General features: G+C 48.4%; 1 protein-coding gene across 1 annotated transcript; it reads right to left on the bottom strand.

Annotated features, from left to right (window-relative positions):
* Positions 1 to 4,856: 4,856 nt before the first annotated feature.
* Positions 4,857 to 24,046, bottom strand: LOC131275923 (serine/arginine repetitive matrix protein 1-like). Its single transcript, XM_058287644.1, has 2 exons — positions 23,641 to 24,046; positions 4,857 to 6,700 (listed from the first exon to the last, which is right to left on the bottom strand). The coding sequence occupies exons 1-2, from the start codon at positions 24,044 to 24,046 to the stop codon at positions 4,857 to 4,859; spliced, it is 2,250 nt and encodes a 749-aa protein (XP_058143627.1).
* Positions 24,047 to 24,148: the final 102 nt, after the last annotated feature.

The following is a 24,148-nucleotide window of genomic DNA, read 5'->3' as shown; positions in this document are numbered from 1 at the left end:
AAATGTTTAAATGTATAAAATCATAAAAATTCTCACAATACCTTTTACACAGTCAGATGTTTTGTATCTGACATACCAGATTCTGATGGGATTTTACTGTATCATCCATGCACCCAGAGAGGTTGTGCTAAGTATTTCCAAGTAAGCGGAGCTATAATACCCCATTGCTGAAAAGATGGTTTTGCAGTTGCTAAGAGAGGCCCAAGAAAAATCCCATCTGCAATTCCCAACAGTGTAGAGAGGATGGACTCGGTCGACTGGCCACTCAGAAGCCACACACAAGCCCATTCCTCTTGCCCTTCGCTATCATAGAGTCAGAGAAGGAAAAAAAGGATCCCTTGCCAGCACTCTCGTAGAGAAAGCGTGAGACAGGCTCTGCCTGGAGAGATGTAAGTAGGGGTTCCGGGTGGGGCTCCCAGGAACACCCTTTAAAAGGCAGCTCCTTGACTGGTGTGCACTAATCCTCCCCCGGACCAGGGCCCCGGGGCCCCGAAGGGCAGCCCCACCCGGCACCCGTGAGGATGGCACCCGCGAGGACGGCAGCCTCGTGCTGAGGCTGCTGAAGCAGCAGGTGGAAGGAGGTTTGACCCTTGACGATGCTGAGCTCAGCTAGACTGTCCAAGGTGCTCTTGCTTGAAGCCCAGCACATTGCACATGGGACAGAAAAGAGTGGCTGGCTCTGAAACACATGTCAGGGCAGATTTTGTGCAATGAATCATTCAGAAATACAACAAAATGTGCAAAAAATTGAGCAACCAGCAAACTATTGTAGCTACGAGGAGGAAGAGACATTCGGCCTGGGCCTTGAAAGCACGGCAAAAACCATACTTTAATATCTGGTTCTTTCCTCGCAACCCCAAATGCAGATGAAACGTGCCGTATGCAATAGAGAATGCGACTGTGGAATGAAGCCTGTGGCATGAAGTCAAATCGGTTTGTTTGCTTTGCCCTTTCAGTCCCCATCCCAGCTCCTTCTGAGACCAAATAAAGCCACTTGCTCCTGAGGATCTGACCATCAAGAGGGAGGAAGCAGCAAAGAGAGATGTTGTTTTCATCTAAAACATGTTGCTGTGGGAAACGGATGTGGCTCAACCAATTGGGCTCCCATCTACCATATAGGAGGTCCAGGGTTGGATGTCCAGGGCCTCCTGGTAAGGGCAAGCTGGCCCACATGGTGAGCTAGCCCATGCAGAGTGCCGGCCCACGCTGGAATGCCTCCCCGGAATGCCTCCCCGCAAAGGAGTTCCACCCGGCGTGGGAATGCTGCTCAGTGCAGGAAAGCTGCCCTGCCCAGGAGTGCCGGCCAATGTGGAGAGCTGGCTCAGCAAGAGACACGGAGGAGAGAAAATAAGAAGACATAGCAAAACAGGGAGCTGAGGTGGCACAAGAGATTGAGCACCGCTCTCCCACTCCCAGGGAAGGTCCCAGGATCAGTTCCTGGAGCCGCCTAACGAGAATACAAGTAGATACAGAAGAGCACACAGTGAGTGGACACAGAAAGCAGACAACAGGGGGCGTGGTGGTGGGATAAATAAAATAAAATCTTTAAAAATAAATAAATAAAACATGTCTCTTAGAAAATACAGTGGCTTCACTGCATAAACTCCTCAAAGTCCTTCCTCACAGTGGTGATAGGAACCCAGCCCTCCTTTCACTCTGTAATCTTCAGCCTCCTCAAGTGCTGTCCATGGAGTTTTCCTTCATCTGAAGCCCCTCAGGTCTCTGTTAGGAGAAGAGGGGGCCCAGGAGGATGAGCTCTGGACCTGGATCCGAGCGAGTGGACCTGACGCAGCAAACCTTCCCCTGGGACGCAGTTCTCGCCGGAAGGCCCTGAGTCCTCCTTAGGACACCAGGCTGTTTCTTACCCCTTTTCCTCATGTTGTTCCCTCTTTTAGTCTTGGCTATCTAGGGTTGCATCACAGCTACCCCCAAACTTAGTGGCTTGGTACAACAACCATTTTATTTTATTTTATTTTTTAAAGATTTATTTATTTATCCCCCCACTCTCGTTATTTGCAGTTGCCGTCTGCTCTCTGCATCCATTTGCCATGTGCTCTCTGTGTCTGCTTGTCTTCTCTTTAGGAAGCACTGGGAACTGAACCAGGGATCTCCCATGTGGGAGGGAGATGCTCACTCACCTGAGCCATGTCCACTCTCTGGTTCGCTGAGGCTCTCATTGTCTTTCCTCTTTGGGTCTCTTTTGTTGCATCATCTTGTTGCGCCAGCTCGCCTTCTCCAGGAGGCACCAGGAACTGAACCTGGGACCTCCCATGTGATAGGTGGAAGCCCAATTGCTTGAGCCACATCAGCTTCCCGACAACCAACTTATTTGCTCCTAATTCTGTGGGTGGGGAATTTAGGCAGGGCTTGACTGGGCTGATCTGCTCCTCCATATAGCTTGACTCTGGCTTCTTCTCTCAGCTGCAGTCAGCTGGCTGCTGGACTGGGCCAGAAGTTCTGAGACTATTCCACCCCACATGTGGTGCCTCTGTGCTCCCGTCCACAGTCTTGTCTCCACATGGCCGGCTTGGACCTTCGCACGGCATGGTAGTCTTGGGAAAGACAGACCCAGATGGCTGCCCAGAAGGAAGGCTCCAACTCCCGGCCCCTGGTCATTAGGGATGGCCACATGCCTGTGTTCTGGCCAAGGACGTGCAAGCAGAGGTATCACAAGTGCCTTCTGGGATGTGTCCTAAGGGAGGTGGCATTCCTTTCTTGCTCTTCTGCTTCCTGTTGGTGGGAATAGGGCTGTGATGGCTGGAGTTTGAGCAACCATAGAGAACCATGAGATGAGTATCATATGCTGAGGACTGTGGAACAATAAGAGAGAAGGAACTCAAGTCCCTGGCACTATGGAGCACTGCCACAACCCCCCAAACTGCATCTCTATAGTTCTTACATGAGAGATAAAAGAAATATGTCTCTTTTTGTTTTGGCTTTTCTTCTCTTTTGCCATCTCAAATTGGGAGGCTGGACTATTTCTGCAGAGCCCACCAGCAATGGCTCTTTCCAGCAGGACCATGGGAGCTGGTCTCAAGTGAGGGAGCCATACAGCAGCCTCCCCCTGGGGGTTGGGGGCTCTGAGAGCCGCGTGTGCCCCTTTATGGCTCACTTTCTGTCCTATCCTGTAAGGCAATCCTGCAGCAAGACCAGTGTGTTACCAGAAGCCCCAGGAAACTTCTGTTCCCTTCTGAACCAGTGGACCCTGGACCTTTCCAAAGGGATCTGCTCCTTTTGAATTTTGCAGAGCCCTAGCTATAATCCCTCTTGATAAAAGGGTCTGCTTCTGATTACAGGAGCACTGTGGATAGCCTGTAACTGTGTTTATTTATTTTTAAAGGTTTATTTATTTATTTCTCTCCCCTCCACCCTCCTGTTCCCCCCATTGTCTGCTCTCTGCGTCCATTTGCTGTGTGTTCTTCTGTGTCTGCTTGTATTCTCATTAGGCGGCTCCAGGAACCGATCCTGGGACCTTCTGGAGTGGGAGAGAGGTGATTACTCTCTTGTGCCACCTCAGCTCCCTGTTCTGCTATGTCTTCTTATCTTCTCTCCTCTGTGTCTCTTGTTGCACCAGCTCTCCACACCGGCCAGCACTCCTGCGCGGGTTGGCTTTCCCACGTGGGCTGGCACTCTGCATGGGCCAGCTTGCCACATTGGCCAGCTTGCCCTCACCAGAAGGCCCTGGCATCAAACCCTGGACCTCCTATATGGTAGATGGGAGCCCAGTTGGTTGAGCCACATCCTCTTCCCTGTAATTGTGTTTAATACTTCTGTGTAAAGCCGGTGTGCATGCAAACAAAGCTAACCCCCGACGGCTCCTGCTTGGTAAGGGCCGTCTTGGAATCCAGAAGAAATCCTGGGGGCAGGGCAGTTGGGCAAGGGTCTGCTCCCTGGAGGCCAGTGTGGTGCTCAGCCCTTAGACACATTGTTCAACTTAGAGCAACGTGCCCTGTCAGTGCACAGCGGAAGGCAAGAAAGACTGATGCTAACCTTGGGAGGCGGACGATCTAATCCTAATTTATCTACCCCATTAGTTCTCTATTGCTACAAAACAAGTTGCCCCCAGATTTAGTGACTTAACACACTACTTATTCCCCTCACGGCTCCAGGGGCACACGCGTTCAGGAGGAGCTTGGCTGGGCCCTCGCGCTCAGCGTCCTCTTGCGGCTGCAGAGCCTGCGATTGTCACCCATGTGCCTGGTGGCTTGTCCTCCACGGGGCGTCTTCGAGGGCTGCCTGATATCTCATGATATGGCAGCCGGCTCCCTGGAGCCCCCCAAAGCTGGCAATGCTGAGGAGCAAAGCGTGAGTGATGGCCTTGGTGGGAGAGCTGCGGCAGTCGCGCTGTCCACCTTGCAGTGTCTCCTTGGCCACACAGGCCAGTGCCGGGCAATGCCGCAGAGCCAGGATCTGGGGGGTCATCTTGGAGTATGGCCACCCCACCCCCTGCCTCCCTAACAGACCTCTGATCTGTTCAGGGAGCAGATGGTGACCCCTCTGTCTCAGGAAAAAAGTATGCTCACACGGCGTCCTCGGGGAGAAATCGTGTTCCTTCCAGACCAGCCATTGCTGCCACGACCTTAGCTGGCTAGCTCTCCTGATTTTCACATCTCGCTGAGTCAGAGCAGTTTGGGGACAGGGAGGCTCACGTGAAAGCATCCTCTTTCCCCCCCAGATTTCCTAGTTTCTGAGCAGAGTAACAATCCTTGAATTCTATGCTTCTGTCAACCTAGAGTGTCAGAAACTGGCCCAGACCTGTTAGGATGCCCCGTGAATCGCCCTGCCCTGCTGGCGCAGGGGCCGGAGGGGGTCCCGGCCAAGAGACGTGAAGCCAGAGAAGGGGAATTCTGTCTCCCCTAAGAAGCGGCCAAGCCTGTCGCTCCAGACGTGCGGGCAGGGGCTGGCAAAGGGCAACCTGAGTGAGTTTCAGAGGGGCCGTGACACAGGGAGAGCCCCTCTGTGTGGGGCTCGCTGGGAGCCGCAGGCGGGCGCGCCCTCGGTGCCGCTGCTGCCGGCCCCGCGCCTCCCGCCCGCGCCGCCACCTCGGCCCGCGGCCGTCTTGCGCGGCGCCGGGGCCTCTGACGGGAGGACGGGCCGCCTGCGCCGCCTCCTCGGGCCCGCGGCCATCTTGCGCGGCGCCGGGGCCTGTGACGGGGAGGACGCGCCGCCCGCGCCGCCACCTCGGGCCCGCGGCCGTCTTGCGCGGCGCCGGGGCCTCTGACGGGGAGGACGCGCCGCCCGCGCCGCCACCTCGGGCCCGCGGCCGTCTTGCGCGGCGCCGGGGCCTCTGACGGGGAGGACGCGCCGCCCGCGCCGCCTCCTCGGGCCCGCGGCCATCTTGCGCCCCGGCGCCGGGGCCTCTGACGGGGAGGACGGGCCGCCCGCGCCGCCACCTCGCGGGCCCGCGGCCATCTTGCGCGGCGCCGGGGCCTGTGACGGGGAGGACGGGCCGCCCGCGCCGCCACCTCGGGCCCGCGGCCATCTTTCGCGGCGCCGGGGCCTCTGACGGGGAGGACGGGCCGCCCGCGCCGCCACCTCGGGCCCGCGGCCATCTTGCGCGGCGCCGGGGCCTGTGACGGGGAGGACGGGCCGCCCGCGCCGCCACCTCGGGCCCGCGGCCATCTTGCGCGGCGCCGGGGCCTGTGACGGGGAGGACGGGCCGCCCGCGCCGCCACCTCGGGCCCGCGGCCATCTTGCGCGGCGCCGGGGCCTGTGACGGGGAGGACGGGCCGCCCGCGCCGCCACCTCGGGCCCGCGGCCGTCTTGCGCGGCGCCGGGGCCTGTGACGGGGAGGACGGGGCGCCCGCGCCGCCACCTCGCGGGCCCGCGGCCATCTTGCGCGGCGCCGGGGCCTCTGACGGGGAGGACGCGCCGCCCGCGCCGCCACCTCGGGCCCGCGGCCGTCTTGCGCGGCGCCGGGGCCTGTGACGGGGAGGACGGGCCGCCCGCGCCGCCACCTCGGGCCCGCGGTCGTCTTGCGCGGCGCCGGGGCCTCTGACGGGGAGGACGCGCCGCCCGCGCCGCCACCTCGGGCCCGCGGTCGTCTTGCGCGGCGCCGGGGCCTCTGACGGGGAGGACGCGCCGCCCGCGCCGCCACCTCGGGCCCGCGGCCGTCTTGCGCGGCGCCGGGGCCTCTGACGGGGAGGACGCGCCGCCCGCGCCGCCACCTCGCGGGCCCGCGGCCATCTTGCGCCCCGGCGCCGGGGCCTCTGACGGGGAGGACGGGCCGCCCGCGCCGCCACCTCGGGCCCGCGGTCGTCTTGCGCGGCGCCGGGGCCTCTGACGGGGAGGACGGGCCGCCCGCGCCGCCACCTCGGGCCCGCGGCCGTCTTGCGCGGCGCCGGGGCCTCTGACGGGGAGGACGGGCCGCCCGCGCCGCCACCTCGCGGGCCCGCGGCCGTCTTGCGCGGCGCCGGGGCCTCTGACGGGGAGGACGGGCCGCCCGCGCCGCCACCTCGCGGGCCCGCGGCCGTCTTGCGCGGCGCCGGGGCCTCTGACGGGGAGGACGGGCCGCCGGGTGCAGTGACAGGCCCCGCGTCAGCCGCCCGGAACCTGCCGGGCTCCGCGGGCTCCGGGGTGGCGCCTGTACGCAGGGCTCGGGCTGGCCTTCTCGGCCTTGCTCCCAAGTGCCTGCTCCGCGGAGCCTCCTTCCTGTCAGCAAAAATGGTCGCAGGTTTCTTGTTGCCGGCGCCTGTGCAGGCTGAAGCAAAAAGGGAGGGGGTGATACAAGGAATGGCCAAGAATTCTTCCAAAGGCCTGGAAAAATACTTCTGAGAATAGGATTTTATACTGCTTGGTCCTGTGATGTTACAATAATAAATAAAAGGGGATCTGCAAAGGCTGCTTGAGTAGTGGTGTTCCAGTTACTAGGGCTGCGTAACAAATTACCCCGAAACTCTGGCATGAAACATCCAGTTTTTAAGCTCAGAGACTCTGTCGTAAGGAACCTCATGACAGGAATGGTTTGTCTCTGTTTCACTGTTGCAGCAAAGCCAGGAGTTCTGAAACGTAGACACTCACAACCGGCACTCCAGAGAGAGATGGATGAACAGTTTTAGTATGCGCAGGCCCAGAGGAGAGTCAATTTCCAAATTCTGAGCCCCATTTTTCGGTTTTCATAGCTTTGTTTATTTCAGGTGGGATCAGCATAACTTTTGCTTATAGGCTAACGTGTTGCTAGGTGAAATTTTGCAAGCAGGGGGTCACAGAGGCAGAACGCAGTGCAAGCTTGCGGGCTGATTTACAGAAGAGGGGGGGTTGGAATCATAGTTTGATAACTTCCTGCCCAGCCATGCTTTCACAGGCTGATTTACAGGAGCAGGGGCAAGAGTCCTTCACTTGATGTCTTTCTACAAGGCCATTTACAGAAGCTGAGGCAGGAGTGACTTGTTAGGTATTTTGTAAGGTTACAGTTTTTATTCCTCAACATCACAGTGTCTAGCACCTCAACTGGAAGACTTGAAGGCTGGGCATTGGAATCCCCTGCAGGCTCATCCCCTGAGCCCCCGCTCTGGCCTCTCCAGCGCTTTCTCACCAGGTGGTGGTTGTGCTCCAAAGATGAGCATCCCAAGGCCTCGTGACTTTTGATGACCAAGTATCAGAAATCATGCAATTCCACTTACACCAGTTTTATTAATTGAGGCAGTGACAAAGTTCTGCCCAGGTTCAAGGGCAGACTCGTAGACCCCAGCCACCGGAAGGGGATTGTCAGTATTACTTTGCAAGGAAAGGCACTGGGACTGAGTATAAATTGGAGTGGCCATCTTTGGAAGATACAATCTGCCAAAGTGACGAGATTTTACTTTGATTTGGCAGCCACTTCTCCCGTGGAGAGACATGGAATCATTTGTTGAGACCTGCGGGTGGACAAGACACCATGTGTTAGTCACTTTCTATGAAGCATTTTTTTACATCATCACAAGATCCTTTGTTCACTGTTTACCCAACAAAACTTCCTAAGTGCCTCCTAAGTGCCAAGGACTGTGGTTGTGTGGTCGTGTTAGCCAAACATGAATTAGATACACTAGTTGCTTTCAAGATGCTCTAAGTCTGTCAACTGAGACAAAACGTAATCACATAATATAAAATAATTGAGAAACACAATGGTAGCGTATTCTCAGGGTTTCATGGGAATTCAGAGTGGATGCTGACCAGGCTGGAGGGTCAGGGAAGGTTTCTGTTTGCTTGTTTGCTTGTTTTGTTTTTGAGGAGGTCATATCTCAGGTGAATCTGAAAAGGTGGTTAAACTTAGCCAGATGAAGGATTTAGGGGAAGACAGGAGGAGAAGCTTTCCAGGTAGAGGGGACAGAATGGAGAGTAGCACAGGCGCGAGAACCAGGCCCGTGTATTGGTCATCTACTGCTCTATAACAAATTACCCTAAGACGCAGCAGCTTAAAACAAGCACCTGCTCTCTCACACCCCTTCAGTGGTTGCGAGTTGCCTTAGCTGGATGGCTCTGTGCAGCTTCTCTCATGAGGCTGCCGTCAAGCCGTCACCTGGGCTGAGTCACCTGAAGGCTCCACTCCCAAGGTGGCCGGCTCACACACCGAGGGCACCTGTTGGCAGGAGGCCTCGGTTCTTCACTCCCGACTGCTCATCGGTGCCCGGCTGTCCTCGCCTATGGCAGCTGTCTACCCCAGAGCAACAGGTCCGAGAGAGACCTGGCTTCTAAAGGCCCAAGACCCTATGGGGTCCACAGGGTGGGAGGGCATTACACGAAGGCAGGAATCCCAGGAGGCTGAGACCCCCGGGGCCATCCTGGAGGTGTTTCCCACACCTGGGAATGACAAATGCGCCTCGGCTCCTTGGATATCAAGTTCAAATCCTGAAATGGACGGAGGTAAGGCTGGAGGGTTCAGACAGAGGCTGGGTCAGAGAGGGCCTTGTAAGCAGGTGGAGGGCCACCCGGGGGGGCTTTTGAAGTACGGATGTGGGGACCCCCTCCATTCTGATTCAGGAGGTCTGGTGCTGAGACGAGCATTTGCACTCCTCACAAGTCCCCTGGGGTGCTGATGCTCCTGGTGTGGGCACTGCATTTGGAGAACCACAGTCATGGGGGAAACAGATTTTCGGCCAGATAGTGAGAGGGTCAGATTTTCATTTTATTAACTGTTTGTAGCGATTGTGTGAATAATAGATCTGCATGGTCACCATTAAGAAGCTGTCACAGCAGCACAAGTAAGATGGGACCGACCCTTGAAGTAGGGCAAAGAAAGTACATCAGGACAGGGAAGGACAAGAGAGAGAAATACCGAATTTTATGTGAGGAACCTTGCCTAATATGAGCTTAAAAGACAGAATATGTGCTTGCCCTAACCGTTTGTGTGGAAGAAACTTTTCAGCTGCTCATTTGTACTTAACTGTTTAGGCCAGTAATCGTCAGCCTCCTGCAGAGTAGAATTACTAGATGGAGCTCTTTGAAATGCATCCTCCTAGATTGAGGCCTCAGGAATCTTGGGTTCCTCCATCTGAGGTGGGACCCATAGAATGTGCATTTAAAACAAATCCTCTAGGTGATTCTGATGCAGGCGAATCTCCACCAACCACATTTGTAGAAAGGTTATTTTAGAATATATTTATGCTGGTCAGGCTCATGTGTCAGCTTGGCCAGGTAATGGTGCCCAGGTGTGTGGTCAAGCAAGCACTGGGCTAATTGTAATACAAGGACATTTAGGGGCTTTAGTCATCAGTAAGTTTACTGCATCAATGGCTAATCACATATACCATCAACTGAGGAGAATGCCATTAGCAATGAGTGACTTCTCATCCAATCAGTTGAAGGCCTTAAAAGAGGGAGTGATTTCAGCATTCAGAGAGAGAATTTCCGTTTCTACTTCAGACAGTCTCCTGGGAACTTGACCCGGACCCGCCCGCGGGCCAGGCCAATATGACAGGACATCTCCCGTCCGACCAAGCTCGGGGATCTAGAAACAAAGCAAACGACACAGAGACGGGGACAAGAGACACGAAGAATGGAGGCAAGACAGGATTCTGATCAAGCCTCGTTTATTGGGGGTAGAACATGGGAATATATACTGAGGGAAGGGAACGTGTTCACAGGTGATAGGCTAGTCTCGCGGGTGACAGGCGTCCAAGGAGGGGATTGGCTGAAAGTTCGCCCCAGGTCTGCAGAGTTTCGCGCCTTGCGCATGCGTGCTGCTGTATTTACCAGAGTTGTGGCGGGAAGGGGAGAACAAAGGAGAAGAAGAAGAAGAAAATGGCGGGGCAGGGTTGTGAAATCTGCCATGTTGTTGGAGGCTGTAAACAGACCTCACAGCAGGTGGCTCCCCGCAGGAACTCATCAGGGACCTTCATCGGAGGCCCTGGCTTGCAGCCTGACCTGTGATACTTGGACTTGTGCATCCCCAAGGTCACATGAGAAAATTTTATAGAAGCTCACACGATTTACAGGTATCTCCTGTCGGTTGTTTCCCTAGAGAACCCTGACTAATACAATATTATTCTTTTAGGGCTTGCCAATTTGGTTATGTGGATTCATGGTTTTATTCTAAAATGGCAATCTTATTTCCCACTTCTTGAATGATGACTTACTTTTTAGAATAGGAAATCAAGGCATAGGGCAATTAAATAATTTGTACAAGGTGATAGAGCTGGTCAGTATCAGAGCTGTGATTCAACCCAAGGATCTATACACGTATAATTTTTAAATTTTTAAAAAAGATACTTAGATTACATAAATGTGGCATAAAAAATGTAGGGGATTCCCATATGCCCACTCCCTAGCCCTCCTACATTTCCCCATATAAATAACATCCTTCATTAGTGTGATACATGTGCTACACTTGATGAACACATTTTGGAGCACTGCCCCTAAGTGTGGATTATAGTTTTACAATGTAGTTTACACTCTCTCCCACACAATTTTGTAAGTTATGACTAGGCCTGTATACAATGTCATTCAGGACAATTCCCAAGTCCAGAGAATGCCCCTATTTTTCCCTCTCCTCCCCTCAGAACCTCTGGTGGCCACTGCCTCCGTACCACATAAAAGTTCTTCCATTGCTAGAATCACAATAAGTCTATAGTAGAATAATGTAAGTCTACTCTAGTCCTTAATCCTGAGGATTCTGGGATGATGATGTACACTGTGCCTCTAATCTAGAGGGGGCTTAGATCCCATGGGGCAGATGATTAAGACTATCTTGCTTGCGGTTGCAGACTCTCTGTTCCTTGGGATGGTTGTTGTTCGTCATCATCAATGAACTGGAGAGTAGGTGTTGCAGCTCTGTTGGGATTCAGGTCCCAAGGTTCTTTTTACTCAAAGTCTGTGCCAGAGGCATAAGAAGTAACTGGGAAGTTGTATAAGTCAAATCCATGGGGGTAGAAAAAATGGCATGCTAGAGATATACACTGACTTCAAAACTATTGGTTTGATTTCTTAGATTTGATGTAAATTCTAGAGAAATTTCTAACATAGCAATGCTTTTACTTTAACACACTTTTTTCTCTCATGGTTATTTAAGTTTGATAAAGGTTTGTATCTCCTCTTAAATGTCTTTAATTTTTCTTTTAGTAATTCCTTCAGGACTTAATTAGATTGCATAGCTTCTCTTTTAATCATTTATCTCATGCCTGTATCAAAATATAACAATTTAACTTTTTTAAAAAACTACAAGAATTTTTATCTAAAGTGAAACCTAGGAAGATAAGGACTTCAATAGGAAACAATTTACTGAAATTCCACTGAAGAGCTAAGGCCATTAAATTGAGGGGCATTTCCTAATTCCTCCTCAACTGCCCCTTAATCTTTTGTGTCTGATCTTGATGTCTTAATAGCTTCTACATTTTCAGTTAGTACTTTGCACTATCAAAACACATTATTAATTCTTCATCAGCCTCACTGAATCCTTGTTCTGTTGGTTAATATTTTCATTGCAGTTTTTTATTAAAGGAAACTGAAGGACAAACTGAAGGACTTGCATAATTCAATACAATAGTAGGAAAAAAAATCAGCTAATGAATGGCCTGGTCATTGAGAAAAATTATCCTTGAGGATTCTGCTGGAGAAAAAAAAATATTTTTAGAAGTTGTAATTTCTCTTTTAAGCAAAAAGAGTTAATGTGTAATAACAGCCCCAGCATATTCATGAATAATTCATCAGTCAATAAATATTTATTCAAGGCCCACCTTCAAGTTGGGTTTGCAAAGATAAGAAGCCATTGTCCCTGTCCACAGAGAATTGCAGTGTTCTGCTGCCTGTTGAGTTTTTGAGTCATGCTCTGTTAGAGACCCCCTGCGCCCCTGGGCTGTGGACAGTGACGGCAGTTAGGGTAAGATGAATAAGCGAAGTCACTGGCTCCTGCTCCGCGGTGACACGGAGCCCTCAGCCATTTGTAAACTGCCCTACATTTTCTGGGGGTCCCCAGAGGCATCTCACATGCTTGCAAAGAAGGCGCTGGCCCCCCTCCTCCTTGGGAACCGCTGACCTGCCCAGCCAGGGAGAACGCCATCCCCCTTGGGGTTTCCCTCTTTCGGGCTCAGAGTATTTCATCTCAGGCAACTTGTCAGACAAGATTCCCACAGACACCAAGAGCAGTGCCTAAAACATGAAGATAAAACGCAACTTTTTAAATCAGTGGGTGAGTTTGGGTAAAAGTAAAGGAAATCCTCAGAGGCCCAGAAATAGGCCAGGGCATCCATGGAAGCCCGCGTGGGAGCTCCAGCAGGGGATGGGGCAGGCCGGGATGGAAACCCCCAGCAGCTTTAGGGGCTTCTGCTGATCTAGAAGGACAAGCTTCCGTTTCAGAGCAAGAGCAGAGGAGGGAAGGGGAGGCTGGGATGTGGGAAGTGGAGTTGGCTCCCTGACCCACCTGTATAATGTTAGGACAACTGGAAAATGTCCCAGGCAGCAGTGGCCAAGAGCAAGTACACTTGTCTGCTCAGTCTCAATTCTGAGTGGATATAAAAAGTCTCCTTTGAGAATGTGTGCCTGCAGACTGTCCCTTTTGTAAGTTTGGGGCCTGAGTTTACACAATTTGCATGGTCCAAAGTAATTCAGAGTTTTAATTTACAGTGGATCCAAGTTCTGAAAGTGCCCTGCAGAAGTAAAGGCAAGTCTTCCCTGAGAAATGTGCCTTCCAACTGAGGGCTCAAAATACTCTCTGGTAGGATCCAAAGCATGTGCATCAACGATAAACACCCACTTGCAATACACAAAGGAATAGCCACCAAGAGCAAGAGCCAGCAGCGAGAAACAGATAGATCCTCATTTCACATATTACATACCAGGTGGAAAATATAAATTACATTTGATATATGTGTAAAAGTAGGAAATGAAACATAAGTAAGCATTAAGGAGCAAGCAAACAATAATCAGCATATTTGATTTTTTAAAAAAGAACTTACACAAATTTAAAAAAATCTCAATTGAAATGAAAAGGAATTAAAAGTTTAAAGGCAGACAAAGCTGACAATTGAATGAATGAAAATGGAAGACAGATTTGAAAAAAATCACATCAAATGCAAAACAGATAAAGAGGTGTAGAGTATGATAGGGAAGTTGTGACATATGGAAGGTAAAATAGTCCATCACATGTCTAAAGGAAATGGTGAATAGGAAATACTAGATGGGATAATACTGACAATTTTCTAAGTGTGATAAAAACGAATGAAAGGAGAAGGAAAGAAATTTTATTTGAAACTTCTGAAATTTACTTCTTATAAAACAAGGGAAGGTCAGAAACGAGAATGGTTTGTGTGTGTGCACGTGTGTGTGTGTGCGTGCTGGCATGCATGCACATGGAGTGTTGTGTGTGTGTGCGCTGGCATGCATGCACATGGAGTGTTGCATTAGCTTCATGATTTTCATATCACCTTATTCCAATAGGAGAACTGTCTCTTTACCCTGGGTTATATTTGCTTATTTATTCTGTCCTTCCCTGCCTCAAATTGATAAAGTTTTCTTTTCCTTTATTCCATCCTAAAGTTTGGAAGATACATGTTTCTTTTTAAATATATAATTGCAATATATTTTTCTAATAAAATTTAAAGTTATTTAGCACCTTAATTCTATTCCTAAATCAGAAAGGGTTTTATCATTGTACTCCACACTCGCATATCCCTTGTTTGTGCTATCTAAAATTGCAGATTTTATCACAAGAGTTTTCACATATAGCAAAGTTGAAAGAATTTTACCATGGATGCTCATATGCTGCCATGGAGAGTCCATCACTAATGCTTTATTCTTCCATTTATTCATACCTTACCCCATCCATTTATCTTATTTCCTGATGCACTGCAAAATAAATAAATCTATAAAAAGAACAAAAAAGGAGTATATACAAACTGTGTTTCTATATCCCTCCATCGTCCACCTTTATGTAGTTCTTATCACAAAACATGTTTATACACTGAATCCAAAACCATTGATCTATCATTGCAGTCTATTTTATTTTTTTTAAGATTTATTTTTATTTATTTCTCTCCCCTTCTCCCCTGTTGTATGCTCTCTGTATCCATTTGCCATGTGTTCTTCTGGGTCCACTTGCATTATCTGGTGGCACTGGGAAACTACATCTTTTGTGTTGGGTCATCTTGCTGCATCGGCTCTCCACATGTGCTACGCCACTCCTGGGTGGGCTGCGCTTTTATCACGCAGGATGGATCTCCTTGCAGGGTGCACTTCTTGCATGTGGGCGACTGCTACATGGGGATGCCCCTGTGTGGCATGGCACTCCTTGCACAAGCCTGCACTGCGCATGGGCCAGCTTACCACATGGGTCAGGAGGCCCTGGGGATTGAACCCTGGACCGTCCATATGGTAGACAGATGCTCTATCAGTTGAGCCACATCTGCTTCCCCATCATTACATTTTTATGCATTTGCAGGTTTTATTTTGTAGGAAGTAAAAAGTGGAGTTATAAACCCAAGACACAATAAAACTGGCACTTATATTTATCCATGTTTTTACTCTTGCTGGAGAAATTTATTTTTTCATGTGGCTTTGATCTATAGTCTAGTGTCCTTTCCTTTCAGCCTGTAGAACTCTCTTAGCATCCCTTGTTGGGCCAGACTAGTGGTGATGAACTCCCTCAGCTTTTATATATTGGGGAGTGTCTTAATCTCTCCTTCATTTTTTTAAGTGAAAATAAATCATTTTAATATACACATTTTTACTTCTATTACTTCCAACATTGATTCCTATTCAGTAGAGTATCAATTCAGTTTGAGATATTTCATAATTATTTATTTTCTACACAGAGCAATCTTCAACAAGAGATGGTTAAGCTGAACTGTTTATTCTTAAAGAGCACAAAGTATTTTGTCCTCAAAGAGTTTTCAATCAACTTTAATATTTTCAAAGAGCCCTGTGAGGCAACTCAGCATGGTGGTTTATCACTAAAATCTCTTATTTGGAAGATGACAAAATAGATCTTCCCAGGTTCACTAGTTACTTGTCTTCATATCAAAGCTTGGTTGGGTAAGTGGCAAAGACTGAATAATGACCACATCTACTCCAAAAACAGCTAGGTGAGGTAACTTCATTCTTAGAAAGTCAACCAAAATCATGAAACCTTCTGAAAGGTATGATTTGTTGCAGGATCTTTTGAAACTTAAGAAGGGAAACAAGGGGAATATTAAGCCTTGTGCACAGTCTCTCATCACAAGGACTCTTATTTAGGGCATTACAAATTTTCTTCTCCAGCCATCATTGTTCCATGGGGAACTGATCTATACTTGCTGCAGAGTTGGAAGCATGAAGATGTCAACCTTCACAATCAGAGTTGGTAACAGCCCTCCCATTTCCTGCCAAGCGGTTCAAACACTTGAACAATAGGAGCTCAATTTATGGCTTGTTCCTCCTGGTACTCCTCCAGCTGCATAAAGGGCAGGAAGTAGATAAGGTAGAAGAAGGAGCTGAGCAGGGAGACAAAGCTGCTGAAAATGAGTGCAGTACACAGGTTCTAGGATGTGGGGCCAGGTAGGGTACTGCCCTGACCCACCAAGTCTCTTCTCTCTTGGAATCCTCACTCTCTCCTTTACTTTTGAAAGACAGTTTTGCTGAATATAGAATTCCTGGTTTGCAAATTTTTGCTTTCAGCCCTTTGAATATGTCATCCCATTGCCTTCTTGCCTGCACAGTTTCCAGTGAGAAAGCAGCACTTACACTTATTGAGGCTCCCTTGTATGTGACACGTTATTTCTCTCTTGTGGCTCTCAGAATTCTCTCTTTAACTTTGGCTTTCAATATTTTCATTATAATATGTGTGAGTATTTGGTTTGTCCTGTTTGGAGTTCATTGAGCATCTTGATGTGTATATTAATGTTTTTCACTAAACGGGGGGAAATTTCAGCCACTATTTCTTCAAATACTCTCACCACCCCTTTCTCCCTTTCTTCTCCTTCTGGTACTCCTTAATGTGTAGGCTGGTTTTCTTGATGTTGCTCCACAGGTTCCTCAGGCTCTGTTCACTTTTCTGCATTCTTTCTTCTTTCTTCTTCTCAGATCAGATGATTTCAATTGTCTTATCTTCAAGTTCACTGATTCTTTCTTCTGCCAGCTCCAATCTGCTGTTGAATCCATCTGCGTAATTTTTAATTTCTATTACTGTGGCCTTCAATTCTTTTTGGTTCCTTTTTCATAATTTCCACCACTCTATCAATATTCTTTTTGTGTTCATCTATAATTTTCCTAATTTCTTTTAGTTCTGTGAGCATATTTAGGACCATTTTTTAAAAAAGGCGGTATGGGGGATTAAACTCAGAACCTCATTGATACTTATGAAGCAGGTGCTCAACCACTGAGCTACACCTGCTCCCCAGGACCCTTTAAAAAAACTTTGTCTGGTATGTATCAGCTTTGGTTCTCTCATCAATTGTTTATAATGCTTTAATAGTCTCCTTTGCCTGGGCTATCACTTCTTGTTTCTTTGTATGTTTTGAGATATTTTGTTGAAACCTGGGAATTTTGATATTTTAATGGGTTATCACTGTAATTTAGACTCTGGGGTGTCTTTTCCTTAAGCTTGTATCCAGGTAATGCTATGACACAGCTTTCCTTGAATGCCAGGAGCTAACACACACACGCGCACACACACACACACACACACACACAGGGATAAAAAGAGAACATGTTTCCCAGTCTTTGCAGATTGGCTGATGCAGATTGATCTCCTTTAGAGTCTGTCCACACATTGAGTTTAGAGAATGGATTCAGGCCAAGGTATTAGTTCTCCCCATTATTTTTGGGCATGTGTCTTGTTTTGGGCATATGTATACGTCCCTAGGATTTCCCCTTTTACATATATACAAATGTCCCCCTCTTCCTTAGGAAATATTTTTCACATGGTCCCAGGCCCTTCACTGTATGTGCTTCAGCCAGGAACCCTGACTTAGGCAGCCAAAACTTGACTGCTCCCCCACCGTGCTCTGCAAGAAAGCTCTGTGGGTCATCTTTTAGAGGTAGGGCAAGTTCTGGGATGGAGAGTCTGAGACGAATATCCTGGTTCAGTCCTTCGGGTTGCTACTAGTCAGACTGGGCTGGACATACATGCTCCCAGTATGTACATGAGGGTTTCTCTGCTCCCTCCAGAACTGGGACCAGATACCCACCATGGGACTGCAGGCTGCTCTCCATTGAGCTGGTGAGCAACGGGGAGGGGCCAGCTGGGGTGCCATGATATCTTTTATTTGAGAATTGCAGGTTTACAGAAAACTTGTGAAGAAATTGCAGAGTTCCCATATCACCTCCCCACTATCAACACCTTCCACTGGTGTGGCACATTTGTTATAACTGATGAAAGAATATTATTATAATTGAACTATTAACTCTTTCTTGATTTTGCACTTACTCTGTTTTTGCAAGTCTTCAGCTGTTTTCTGGAGCTTTGAGAAAAATGTTTCCACCAATTTTTACTAGTTGTTCCTACCTTTTTTTTTTTTTAACAACACAAAAACTATTCTCACTTCTATATCAATAATTGATTAATTTAGCAATGCATTTTATTTTTATTAATTTTTGTTACCAGTTTATTTTCTTGGCTCTTTTACTTGTTTCTGCTTTTGCATTTACCAGTGCGTGACCTTGGTTGGGTCACAAAATGAATCAGAATCTCATTTTCCACATATGTCAGGACATTAACCCTTTCCTTACAGTACAGTAGTGAGAAGAGATTGGGTTTAATAAAGTAGGTGGCACAGGGCTTGGGGCACAATAGATACCCAAAGACAGAGGTTAAGTTGGCAATATCCCAGTTCCACATGCTGCCGACAACCTCCAATTTGTATTCTCAAAACTCTGTGACCCAAAATACAACATGCCTTTTCCTCCACTTCCATCTTAAAAAATAAAAATAAAAATAAAAAATCCCAGGGAAGCACATTCATTGCTCCAGTATCAGTCACTTCCTCACTCTCAACCCAATCCTTGAAGTCAGGGCAATGGGGTTCTTTGGGTAGACCTAGGTCACAGGAGGCTGAATTGGGGATTGGCAGCCTCACTAGAGTCACATGACTTGAGGGAAGAAAGCAGTTGGAATGGTTTCCCCAAAGGAAGCAAAGGGTCATAGACATGGCAGAAGTCCCAGGAAGAGAAAGCGAGCCATTTGCCTAACAGTCTACAGCTGACCTTGTGAAGACGCCATAGCCCCTGACCCTGGAGAGAAATGAGCCTGGGAGAGAGATGAGACTTATCCCAGCCCACAGCTGATCTTAGAAGATGCTTGCTTCACAAGGCCACTGTAGACTATCAAGGGAATGGCTTTCTCTCTCTCCTGGGGCTTCTGCCGTGTCTAAGGAGCCATCTCTATTTCTCTGTGTTCTTCTCCTGTGTATTTACTTCTAGGGCTCCAGCTCAAAAACTCCCAACTCTGTCCTTTGCCATGCCTTTTCTCTGTGAGTCCTGTCCATCAAGGGGTGGGGACTCAACCCCCTGCTAATGTGGCCCAATCAAAGTTCTAATCATAATTTAATCAATTAAAAGTGATCCCTCTGACAGACCATTGTTTGCAAACATAATCCAATAACTATTTTTATAATTCATAAACAATGCCAAACTGCTACACTCCACCCTCTAAATTCTAATAAGACATTACAATATTTAAAAAACCTTGGGGAAACGGACTTTGGCCCAGTGGTTAGGGCGTCCGTCTACCATATGGGAGGTCCGTGGTTCAAACCCCGGGCCTCCTCGACCCGTGTGGAGCTGGCCATGCGCAGTGCTGATGCGCGCAAGGAGTGCCGTGCCACGCAAGGGTGTCCCCCGCGTGGGGGAGCCCCCACGCGCAAGGAGTGTGCCCATGAGGAGAGCTGCCCAGCGTGAAAAGAAAGAGCAGCCTGCCCAGGAATGGCGCCGCCCACACTTCCCATGCCGCTGACGACAACAGAAGCGGACAAAGAAACAAAAGCAGACAAAGAAACAAGACGCAACAAATAGACACCAAGAACAGACAACCAGGGGAGGGGGGGGAATTAAATAAATAAATAAATCTTTAAAAAAAAAAATAAAAAAATAAAAAACCTTAAATCAGTATAAATCTTATCATAATCAGTTTAAAGAAATACAGTTTGTCATGGGGCGAAGTCCCATCTGTTATAGACCTCTGAAACTCACAAAACAATTTATCTGCTTCCAATACACAAATGGACAAAGGATAAACATTTCATTACAAGGAGGAGAAACTGGGAGGGAAACATGAGTCATGGGTCCTCTACAATTCAGTAAACCTGAAGGACATACTTCATTAGATTAAAAAATGAGATGTTACAGTCACTCTTAAGATGGTGGTTTCTTCTCCTTGGGGCCTTATGGGAACCCCTCCTTTCTAAAGGCTTGCCAATGGCTGTTTTCTTGGTTTCTCCCTCATCAAGCATCTGAGTGGCTACTAAGCTCCAGACCTTACTCTTCAAGAGTGTTAGAATGATCTCCCCACTTTACCCAATCCTTGGGTTAGAGTCTTAACCCCCCTAGTACAGTGATGTGAAGACAACATTCCTCCTAACCTCTGGCATACAGGCTTAACTCTCTCAGAGCAATGAGTTGTTACCTGGTCTTCCTTAATCCATGGGGGACAGGCGCACCCTGGACCTATGGGGTGGTGACTTTAACCACCCTAATCCTTGAGGAATGTGCTCCACCTGCTCTGTACCCTGGGGTGGAAAAACTCTCCCTGAACATTGGGTGGGAACATTCACCTTCTTCAGCTGCTGTGGCAGACTCATCCTCTCTGTACATATGAGTGGGGTTCCTCTCTTGACCCAAGGTGATGTCTTAATTCCAGATCTCAGCTGCCATGTTTTTTTCTCTTAAAGTTTTTCTCCTTCCATCTCTCCCATAAGTGTCCTTTTTTTTGTCAAGCTGATAGTGGTTTTGTTCATACAGCTCTCTAAAAAAGTTTATTGGCTTAGCATGCAGGAAGCAGGAGTCCAAGCCATCAGACAGTAAGACTTTCCACAAGTCTTTCCTGGAAAACTGCATTTTCAATCTTGATTTACAAGTTCCAAATTTAAGTAAGTCCTCAAATGGGGCACTATCATCTGGGAGCTTGATTTCCAGAGGATTGGGCTTTCCAGAATCAGCTTCTGTTTTCTTTGTGCTCAACAGTTCAGACCTCAGCTAGCATTTTGCTATAAGTTACAAGGAGAAGCCAAGCTGCATTCTCTGGCTTTACTTTGGGAAGTTCTTCAGCTAAATGCCCAGGCTCGCCATTTTCAAAATCTGTCTTCTATAAAACACCAGGATTTAATCTTGTTAAGTTCTTTGCAACTTTAAAACACGGATTGCCTTTCCTCCAGTTTCCAATAACAGCTTCATCATCCACTTCCAAGGCCTCACAAAATGTCTCTTTAGAGTTATATTACTTATCAACAGTTTATTCAAAGCAATCTCAGCCTTTTCTATCAAGCATCTCACAATTCCTCCAAAAAATACCACTTACCCATTTATAAAACCATACCACCATTTTGGGCATTGCATAAGCACTACCCCACTCCTGGTACCAAATTCTGTATTATTCAGCCAAAGGGGTGCTAATGCAAAATACCAGAAATCTGTTGGCTTTTATGAAGGGTATTCATTTGGGGTAGAAGCTTACAGTTACCAGGCCATTAACGCATAAGTTACTTCCCTCACCAAAGCCTATTGCCACATGTCGGGGCAAGATGGCTGTTAATGTCTGCCAAGAGTTCAGGTTCCTTGGGTTCCTCTCTTCCCAGGGCTCCATTTCTCACCTGGGTCAGCTGCTGTGCTCTCTCCACAAGGCCAGCTGTAGACTTCCAGGCAAACGGCTCTGTCTCTCTCCCTGGGGCTTCTGCTCTGTCTAAGGAGCTAACTCTTTTCTTCTGTGTTCTTCTCCTATGTGTTCACACTTTCTGGGCTCCAGCTAAAAATCTCCCAACTCTGTCTTTTCCTATGTCTTTTCTTTGTGAGTCCTTGCCCCTTGGTGACAGACCAGTTTACAAACATAATCCAATAACTATTTCTGGAATTCATAAACCCCATAGTGATGTGACCCAAAGTTCTAATCATAACTTAATCAATTAAAAGTGATACCTCTGATAGACCAGTTTACAAACAAAATCCAATAACTATTTTTTTAATTCATTAGCAATGCTAAACTGCTACAAGCATCAAAACTCCAACTAACTCCCTGGTCTGCTGTGCAGACTCTGTGAGTCCCTGCTGTGCAGTTTTCTCTGTGAGTCCCTGCCCCACATACTAATGATGTGGCCCAATCAAAGCCATAATCATCATTTAATCAAGTAAAAGTGAAACCTTTGAATCTAATAGAATGTAATGTGCAAACCAGCCAGTTTACAAATATAATCCAATATCTATTTTTGGAATTCATAAATAATACCAAACGGCTAGAGCTTCCTTGCCTCTTCCTGGTGTTTGCCTGCCATTGTTGGCATCCCTTGCTATGTGGATACTCTAGTCTGTGCCTCTGAATTCTATGTGTGTCTGTCTCTTTTCTTCTTCTTATAAGGATGCAAACTGTAATGGATTAAGAACTCATCTTACTCTAGTATGATCTTGTCTTAACTATTCCATCTGCAATGACCTTATTTCCATATAAGATCACATTCACAGGTTCCTAGAGTTTGGGCATCAACATATTTTTTTGGGGGACACAGTTCAATCCATAACACACTCTATTTGCAATGACCCCCTTGCACACCATCTAGAAGGAAGCACTTTTGCCAGCTTGGCCAGCTGTTCATTGGCTCTCATCAAGCTGATGAGGTGGCAAAGATAATGGATGAAGTAGAGAAGGAATCCACATTTCACCATGAGAAAGAATGAGAAAGGCAGTAGCAGTAAAGAGGCAACAACACTTGGTATGCAAGAATGGGGGGGCAGTGCCTCCCATGCCACAGCTCCATGTGTTGGCTTTCCTAGTGTTGCCAGATTTTTTGAGGTTCTTGGCTAAGCTACAAAAAATGAATTTCAAGGGCAAGTCAGTTTAGTTAGGCCAGTATTTATTAAGGAAGGGAGGGAAGAGAAATGGGAGAAAATAACAGATTATGGGCCCCAGGTAGAGAGGAAGGGGCTGAAAAGACATAAAAAGGGCTGATTTACAGACTACAATTCCCCATTACAGGTCACAAATGCTCCGGTTTTAGTTGCATGCTGCTCCAGGCAGGGGGGAGGAAGTCAAGAAACTAGGGGCAAGAGTTCTGCCTTTGTGCTTGTTTTTTATAACCATTAACTACTCCACCCCTTTGCTAATGACAGGGGAGGAGTTCCAGCTGTTCTCTCTTTTCATTGCTCACCCCACCCATCAATCCCCAGGGAGGGCCCAGTAAGGGCCCTGGAGAATATGCGGTGCTTCTGCTGGCTTCCAGAGGAAACATCGTTCTGAATGGGGTTTCTCGCAAGGGTCTTCCAGCAGCCATCTTGGGGGGCTATTGTGGCCACGGGTTCAATGGCAGCAGTTTTTCTTCCAGATGCCAGGTCTGTCTATTGATTCCTAATCTAGCCTGCCTCCCTACCACTTTGGGCTCTACATCATACAAGGAGAAGTGCTGCCTGGGTGGAGTGATGCGTTAGCAAGGTGGGGTGGGGAGAGATGTCTGGTGTTCGCAATTGGGGGTTTGATCAAAAGAAAAAGCTGCTATAAATTGAGATGCTTTGCGGAGACAACGTGTAAAAACAGTTTTGGGGAAGTCTTTCACTTATTTAACACATATTTACATATTTTCCTCTTCTCTGTGCCAGGCAGTGTTCTAAACTCCAGCGATATGAAAGTGAACCAAACTTCTGTGCCCTGGGGGAGCCTAAATTTTTTGAGTGGGAACAGACAATAAACCAATCTAATAAAATTGAAATAACATTACATTTTAAATGATGGTGAGGGCTATGAAAAAAATAGAGCAGGTAAGGGCCATCTGGAGGGCCGGATTTGGGGCAAAACGGTTGCAAAATTAAAAAGTCACGGTAGGCTTCAGAGAGAAGCTGGCATTTGAACAGCAACTGGAGATGCGAAAGTCATACAAATACGCGGGAGAAAGTGGTTAAGGCCGTGGGAACAGCCAGTGCAAAGTCCCAGAGGCAGACGTGCATCTGCTGGGTTCAGAAACAGCAAGGAGGCCCCTTGGCTCAGGCTAGTGGGGCGAGCAGGAGACGAGGTCCAAGAGTAAGGGGCTCTGGCAGATGATGTGGGGCCCTGGGGCCCTTCACTTTGAGAGAAATGGGGAGCCCTTAGAGGCTTCTGGGGAGAGGCTTTCAGGAGATAGCGGCCTACTGCCTCGGGATACACCCGGTGCAGTAGAATTCCCTCCGGGGAGGGCGGTGTCCTGCGGCGTCGCCTGGGCCCGGGGCTGACCGCCCGCTGTCGCCCTCGGCCCCTCACTTCCGCGTCCTGCCCCTGCTTTGCTCGGCGTCTTCCGGCCGCTGCCCGCTCTGCCCCAGTCCCTGGGCACCCTGCGCCGCCTGACAGGCTCGCCGGCCCCTCCGCTGGAACCAAGCTCCGTTTCCTCCGGCAGGGCCGGTCCTCGGGCCTTCGCCGCCGCCGCCTCCTGAGTTCCTCAGCGCTTGGGGTTTGCACCATCCTTTTGACGTCCCCAGCGGGGTTTACCACAGCCATGGAGTTTGTTTATGTATTTACGTTTTGTGTTTGGAATTTATTTAAAAGTCCGGGTTAAAAATTAAAAAAAAACACCACTATTTATTTGAATATATTTAAAAG

Source organism: Dasypus novemcinctus, chromosome 25 (genome assembly GCF_030445035.2).
Source record: "Dasypus novemcinctus isolate mDasNov1 chromosome 25, mDasNov1.1.hap2, whole genome shotgun sequence".
Lineage (NCBI taxonomy): Eukaryota > Metazoa > Chordata > Mammalia > Cingulata > Dasypodidae > Dasypus > Dasypus novemcinctus.
This window is presented reverse-complemented; position numbering and strand designations above follow the sequence as displayed.

Bases quoted from the DNA above. Each gene is read 5' to 3' on its own strand.
- LOC131275923 (XM_058287644.1), bottom strand. From the start codon at position 24,046: ATGGCTGTGGTAAACCCCGCTGGGGACGTCAAAAGGATGGTGCAAACC. The intron at 6,701-23,640 runs GTGAAGGGCCCC...TTTTTGCTTCAG, and splicing joins GGCTCCCCATTTCTCTCAAA to CCTGCACAGGCGCCGGCAAC.